General features: G+C 36.7%; 1 protein-coding gene across 2 annotated transcripts; it reads left to right on the top strand.

Annotated features, from left to right (window-relative positions):
* Positions 1-2,270: 2,270 nt before the first annotated feature.
* Positions 2,271-6,238, top strand: LOC112796515 (uncharacterized). Of its 2 annotated transcripts, XM_025838992.3 has the most exons (9): positions 2,271-2,652; positions 3,237-3,393; positions 3,659-3,772; positions 3,879-3,940; positions 4,835-4,984; positions 5,090-5,225; positions 5,325-5,394; positions 5,515-5,642; positions 5,853-6,238. In XM_025838992.3, exons 6-9 carry the CDS (start codon positions 5,091-5,093, stop codon positions 5,862-5,864), a joined length of 345 nt encoding a protein of 114 aa, XP_025694777.1. In that variant the 5' UTR covers positions 2,271-2,652; positions 3,237-3,393; positions 3,659-3,772; positions 3,879-3,940; positions 4,835-4,984; position 5,090; the 3' UTR covers positions 5,865-6,238. The 2 variants fall into 2 exon arrangements, with proteins under 2 accessions (XP_025694777.1, XP_025694775.1); XM_025838990.2 differs by lacking the exons at positions 2,271-2,652; positions 3,237-3,393; positions 3,659-3,772; positions 3,879-3,940 and having other exon boundaries at positions 4,840-4,995.
* Positions 6,239-7,385: the final 1,147 nt, after the last annotated feature.

Genomic DNA, 7,385 nt, shown 5'->3' with positions numbered 1-7,385 from the left:
GAGTAGTAAAAATTGACTCAAAGGATGAGAACCGAGAAAACATGTGATGCTCCCATAAGACAACATGACGAGATTTATGGACACATTTAGAGAGAGGATCCCAACAACGATAACCCTTGTGTTTAGTGCCATAACCAAGAAAACAGCACATACGAGCCCGAAGTTCAAGTTTACTATGTTCATGAGGCTGAAGAAGAACAAAACATACACAATAAAAAACTCGAAGAGAACTATAATCTGGGGAGGTATGATAAAGACGCTCAAAGGGAGTAACATTACCAAGAACAGAAGAAGAGAGTCTATTGATAACATGAATAGCAGTAAGAACAGCTTCACCCCAAGTACGCTCAAGACACGAAGAAGAAAGGAGCATTACACGGACGGAGTTAAGAATGTGACGGTGTTTGCATTCAGCTCTACCATTTTGTTAAGACGTACCAGGACAAGAAAACTCAGACAAAGTACCTTGTTCTGCAAGAAGGGTTAAGAGTTTGGAATCACGGTATTCCATAGCATTATCACGTCTGAAAATCTTAATGACCTTGAAAAACTGAGTTTTAATCATAGTAGCAAAGTTGATATAGATCTGAGGTAACTCATGGCGATTAGTCATCAAATAAACTCAAGTGAAACGGGAATAATCATCAATGAAAACGACAAAGTATCGAGCTCCGCCCATAGAGGCAGTGGGAGCGGGACCCCAAATATCAGAGTGAATGGGATCAAAAGGAGAGCAAGCAAGAGATGGATTATGGTGAAAAGATAAAGCAAGTTGTTTGGCAGTTTGGCAAGAAATGCAATCAAAAGATTCATTTAGAATATAACCTAAAACTCCCTGAGACACAAGAGGACACAGTTTTCTTAAGGAGGTGTGGGCAAGATGTTGATGCCAAAAATAAAGGGTAGAGGGAGAAGAAGCAGCACAGAGATTTGGTACAGGTGGAATATGAAAATTCTCGAGTTCAAACAACCTTCTGACCTTACGTCCAGTCCCGATGATTTGTCCCATCCGAGGATCCTGTACATGACAACCAGAAACAGAAAAAGTGACTTTAAAACCCAGATCAACAAGTTGACCAACAGAAATAAGATTAAAGTTTAATTTGGGAATATAATAAGTATCAGGAAGATTAAGAGTCAACTGGGATATATAACCCTTATGTGTTGCGTGCAAGAGGGAACCATTTGCAGTATTGACAGAAGGTCCATTTGTAGTGGTAGACAGAGACGAGAAGATATTATGCAATGGAGACATGTGATTAAAGCATCCTAAGTCAAAATACCATTTAGAATTACCTGGAGGGGTTGAAAGAGCAGCAGGGGTATTACCAGAAAGGGAGAGAAGACGTTGAAGAAGAGACATAATATCAGATAGAGAGACAGAAGACGAGTTGAGAGGAGCAGTGGTGGTAGATTCAAGAGTAGTATCAACAGTAGAAGTAGGTGCAGGACGTTGTGAGCGAGTAGGATAGGTAGTAATAAAATGTCCCGAGAGCTTGCAATAATGACAAAACAATTGTGCACAATGGTAGCTAATATGACCTTTATGGTGGCATGTGCGACATTCAACAGAGGGACATCTGGAGAACGGGTGCCCGAAACAGTTATAGTTGCAACAGAAGGTACTCTTTCTGCCTGTGGCAGCAAAAACATCTGACTTTTCCATAATAGTAGTCACAGAGATCAAGGAGAGGAGAGAAAACTGTAATTTTGGAGCAGAAAATGAGGAAACAAATGGCAAAATCGGAAATAGCTCACCAAAAAACCTTAGGGAAGGTCTCATCACTGTTTGACACGTCAGCAGCCACATCAAATGCCACGTCAGCTGCTTTGTCAGCAAAGCAAGACACGTGGCAACACACGACAGGAGGAAGGAGACGCGTCAGCGCTGACGCGAGCACGGAGCTGGCAGTGGGTCGGAGAACGCGGGTCGGGTCGGGCGCGGTCACTACTAGAAAACTAGTTATTACAGACGGATATTTCCGTTGGATTTTATCCCACTGAAATACAGGGAGAATTTCAGAGGAATTTTTTGTCGGAAAACAAAAAAAATGGATTAGCATAAATTTCATACGAAAAAGAGAATCCGTCGATAATTCTGTCGGAAAAATTAATTCTTTTTCAGTGAAAAATGATTACAGAGGAAAAATTCGTCTGTAATTAAATAGACAAAACGCTACGTTTTATTGAATTATTACAGACGAAAAATCCGTCTGTAATTTAAATTTTCCGTCAAAAATATTGAAAACCCTAATTTTATCCCACTATCTGGATCCATTCACAGTCCAAATGAGTCTCTCCGTCACCAGTTTCTTCTTCTCTCCGTCGCACCAGCTTCTCCCGCCGATGTCGCCGCCGCTCACGTCACAGGATCTCTCTGTCATCCCTTGCGTCACACGGGCTCCCTTCGCCGCTGTTCTCGTCGCATCTGGAGCAATTCGTGAAACTCATCTCAACTCGGTGGAAACTCAGTGGTTATTGTTGAATGGCGAAGCTTGAAGCGAAGCTCGAAATGATAGTTGACTCTGTTGGTAACTTCTTCTCCAGCAAAGACCAGCTTTTTCACTAACCGAATCAAATCGAATCAAACACTTTATATATAGGGTTGCATAGATCTTCAATCTTTTGATCTATTCGCACTCCACTTACCAGGTTAGCCCTAACTCCATCCCTTGTTTCTCTCGCTAATTTTTCATTCCAAACGCATTATTGTGCAGTGTCTTGCTCTGGTCTCAAATTTTGATTTGAAACAGTGCCGATTAGTGGTTAATTGATATCAATTTTGTATAGTTGAACATATCTCGAGAAAAACTGTCTAATTTGCTAAATATGAGAAGTTAAAGAGGGCCAAATATAATTGGAATGCTTAGAAAAAGTAGTTCTTGTTTTTTTAAGACTCTTAGGGTTTTCTGAATTCAGCATCGTGAAATTGTGATCATTTGATTCTGCCATTACTTGTTCTTTTTTGTTCTAATTAATTGTTTATGGTTGTGGTATTATTCATTTTCAATTGATTGAACCTCACTTTGGTTGCTTTTGGTTTTGCTTTAACACTTGAAATATCATAAAACTGAAAAGTGATAAGAACATAGTGATAAGCACAACCTTTGTGTTGCTGTGATAAAATGTCTGTTTGCTGTTCATAATTTTGTTCATATTTGTTCATAAACAATGATAATATTAAATGCTGTGTAGTTTGTTAATTTTGTTCATAAAATTTTTGTTTGCTGATTCAGAGTTTGCTGAGAGTTATGGTGAAAGTGCTACAGGAGCCGTAGTTCACAGGACTCTGTGGTTAGTCCTTCAACATCAGGACAATATAGTACAACTCTTTCAAGATTGAAGCAAAAACTGAGTGGTTTTTGGTTGCATGTGGTTCAGCGATGGCCTGTGGTATATTTATCCTCAATAAGAGAGCTAGCTTCTAAACTTTCTAATAATTCAATTTTTAATTCTTGTATTTATTAGGATCTTTATTTTTTATTCAGCGATGGCCTGTGGTATATTTAATGCTAAGTATTTGGGTTGAGATTGGTTATGCCACTACTGTAAATTGGTCCAGATAATATCTTAATTTGCACTTAGACTGTTTAAATCGTTTTAGTGATTTTGAGTTTATCCTGGTATGATAACATTAGCTTTTTCTTGTATGCTTCAGATAAATGAGATGGCCTCTTCGTAAAATGTTGAGTTGGAGGCAGCTAAGTTTCTGCACAAACTCATCCAAGATTCTAAAGATGAGCCAGCTAAGTTGGCTACTAAACTCTGCGTGGTGTGTGACATTTTCTTATGAATGGACTTTTTTAATTAGTCCTCGTCACTCCTTAGTTCTTGGTACGGGTTTAGTATGCTTGTAACTAAATTGGTATCTGTTTCAGATATTACAACACATGAAATCAAGTGGGAAGGAACATTCAATGCCATATCAAGTGATATCAAGGTAGAATACCTGCAATGTATAGTGCTCAAATAAATGCATACATAGATATCCACAGTCAGTTATTAATCCCCTTTTTGCTTGAGGTTGATTTTGACAATCATGATGTTTTTGTGCCTTGTGGGAGTAAGAGTAAGCTATGGCATAAGAATATATGGTTTCACATGTACTCCTTCACTTATGGTAATTAAGATATTAACTAGCATTAGCATGCCTGTGATGGTAATAAAGTAACAGGAAGATCATATTTATTTAATTATTTGTGAAAATGGATGGAACTTGGAAATATGATAAACATTTGTTGTGTTTTGGTGCCACTTTCTGAGCAGCATGGCGGGGCCTGTTTATGTGCTCCAACTTATTTGTCTTGTTCCCTTATCATCTCAGATTCCCTTGTTTTGTTTGTCTTGTTCCTAATGACGTGATGGATGAAACTCCAACTTATCTGTAAATGCTCCTCTTCCCAGGTTCAAGTAATAGATTCGTAAATTGTGCTAGGTTCATCGTGTATATTATGAACCTCTGTTTTTGGGTTTGAGATCTGCAAACAATTTGAATTATTTATGCATAAAATAGCAATGCCAACTCCAGAAGTTAGTGGAAAACATTGAAGAAAGATTAACGAGTGTATGCCTATATATACTATGGGAATCCAAGAATCTAATAGAATACACTTTTTTCATTTTTATTTATTTTCATTTCTTTTATTTCACTTCTGTGATGATGATAGTTGAGCTTTCTATGTTTCTAGGATACATCTTTCCTATTTTTTTAATGTTCTTGCAAATGCCAAATTACTGGTGAAAATGAGTTAGGAAAATATCTGTTTTTACTTGTTTGGTATAATAATTACATTCTCCAAGAGAACTGAGAGTTCAATAATGACTGGGGACAAAGGTATTCTTTTTGAAGAAAGGAAACATCTCCTAGCTGTCAAAAAAGTAGAGCTTGAAAAGCAAATTTAAGAAAGAGCTGGTGCACAAGCTTCGTCAACTACTTCTTTTCAGCAGCAAGATTCCTCTAGTACAAAGGGTGATGTTGACAGTGGTAATCTTCAGGTTGGACTGTCCAACCGACCTTCCTTTGTATAGATAATTTTACTTAGGCAAGATAAATCCAACTAAGTTTTGTTTATTCATTATACTATTATAGTATGGAGACCATCACTCTTGGGGACAAAAGAATTGGTATCAAAACTACTGTTCTGGAAGAAAAGGCCACAGCCTGTAACATGCTTTGCTGTTATGCTGATGAGTTGAAGGAAGGATTCTTTCCATGGATTGATCAGGTTAGACTGGGAACACTATAAAAGTTAATAACACCTTTACATATTGCACTTTGTTTATAGAAACATCTTTTTCTGAGTATTAAATTGCATGTGGGACAGGTTGCAGGAACTTTAGTTCCACTTCTTAAATTTTACTTCCATGAGGAGGTTAGAAAAGTAGCCGTTTCAGGTATAAGAATGATTGTTCCGTTGCATCTTTTTTTGTTAACAATTTTCCTCTGCTCATTAAGTTGCTTTATGCCATTATCCCAGCTATTTTTAATGGTTATGATTTCCTATATCATTTTAGCAATGCTGGAGCTATTACGTTCTGCAAAGTTGGCTATTGAGAAAGGGCAATCTCAAGGTTGGGATGCATCCTATTTGAAGTTTTTGAGTGACAGTATCATCCCAGTTTTGGTGGACGCTTTACATAAGGTATTCCGTATACAAGTTTATCTGTTCTTAGATGCATCTATATGGAATTCATTAGGTTTTTATAGCATGACTAAGGTTTTATTATGATCTGAATCCTTAGGGGGTTGTTGATCAGTCTCGCAATATGGAACTTTTGTATGGTGCTCTCAAAATTTCACTTCTCTCTTACACAGTCTCTAAATTTGCATACTTTTTTTTTTCACTATGCAGGAACTGAACTAGCTGAAAGAATGTGTTATGGGAATATCTATGAACTTGGTCACATTCTTGGTTGGAATTTTGAATCTTCCATCAGCTAAATCTGCTACAATATTTACCAATTTAATGGGAACTCTCAACCTTCTTGGCCTCCTTGGTGGCTTCTTAGCTGATCCTGGCATTCAAAATTTATATGATGCTATAAGAACAACATACTGAATTTATGTTTTGAATTATAGTTGATGTATTAACACATTTTGTTGATGTATAGTTGTTATTTATTATTATAGTTGATGTATCAATACACTTTGTTTATTTTTTGAATTATATTGGCTTCCTTGTAAATTACTTTTTTCTTTCAGTTTGATAATACAATAAATTTGTTTATTTTTTTGAAATATTATAAATATTCGAATACAAATTAGATAAAAAAATTTATTTATTAAATTTATATTTATTTTGTATGAAAAAAAGGTGTATTTTGCAATGAAAAATCCAAAAAAATTACCACGCTGATGGATTTACAGACGGATTTTCCGTCTGTATTCAAAGTTTGAAGAATTCATCTGTAATTACCGACGAAAAATCTGTCGAAAAATCCGTCTGTAATTACAGACGGAAAATTCGTCGGAAAATCCGTCTGTAATTACAGACAGAAAATCCGTCGAAAAATCCGTCTGTAATTACAGACGGAAAATCCGTCGGAAAGTTCGTCGCCTTCGAAAAATGGATGCAGAATTTACAGAGGAAAAATTCGTCGGTAACTGGTAAAAATCCGTCTGTAATTTTCCTACGGAAAAAAAATCCGTCGGTAAATAATTTCCGACGGGGCTTTTACAGAGGGACAAAATCCGTCGGTAACCAAAAATTCGTCTGTAATAAAGACTAAATCCGTCTGTAAATCTGTCTGTATTAATCTATTTTCTAATTGTAGGTCTGGGCAGCTCCGCGTGGGTGCTGGCGACGACACGTGGCGCTGTTTGGGACCATTAATCCTGGGCGTGGATCCAACGGTTCCGGATGGCGTCTGGAGAGAGAGAACCTGAAGCGGTGACTGGACTTCTGGCGGCGCGTGAGGGTGCGTCCGGCGGCGGTGGAAAGCTTGCAACGAGTAGAAGACGAAGGTGGCACTACAAGAAAAAGTCGCATTTGTAACAAAAAATATTGTTACAAAACGTCGAAATTTTGAAACAAAAATTTTTTGTAACAAAAAAAAGGTCCATTGCAGTAAGTCCCGTTACAAAAAGTTTTTGTAACAAAAAATGAAACTGTTACAATTCAATACCATATTTTGTAACAATTTTTTCTGATACAAAAAACCAGAAGCCGTTACAAAAGTGGTAACAAATTTTGATCTTGAAGGTACTTTTCGTGACAGTCAATTTTTTTCCTATCACAAAATTTTGTTACAAAATGTAACATAATTTTGTAACATTTTTTCTTTAGTTACGAAAGCAAATTAATTATTTTGTAACAACTTTTTTTATTAAAAATTACATGCATAATTTACTAAATTATTTTTTAAATTAACTAATATATTAACGA

The sequence above is a fragment of the Arachis hypogaea genome, chromosome 4 (genome assembly GCF_003086295.3).
Source record: "Arachis hypogaea cultivar Tifrunner chromosome 4, arahy.Tifrunner.gnm2.J5K5, whole genome shotgun sequence".
Lineage (NCBI taxonomy): Eukaryota > Viridiplantae > Streptophyta > Magnoliopsida > Fabales > Fabaceae > Arachis > Arachis hypogaea.
This window is presented reverse-complemented; position numbering and strand designations above follow the sequence as displayed.

Coding starts and splice junctions, on each gene's coding strand:
- LOC112796515 (XM_025838990.2), top strand. CDS start 4,973: ATGTTGACAGTGGTAATCTTCAG. Junction 4,996..5,089: donor TTGACAGTGGTAATCTTCAG/GTTGGACTGTCC, acceptor ATACTATTATAG/TATGGAGACCATCACTCTTG. Junction 5,226..5,324: donor TCTTTCCATGGATTGATCAG/GTTAGACTGGGA, acceptor CATGTGGGACAG/GTTGCAGGAACTTTAGTTCC.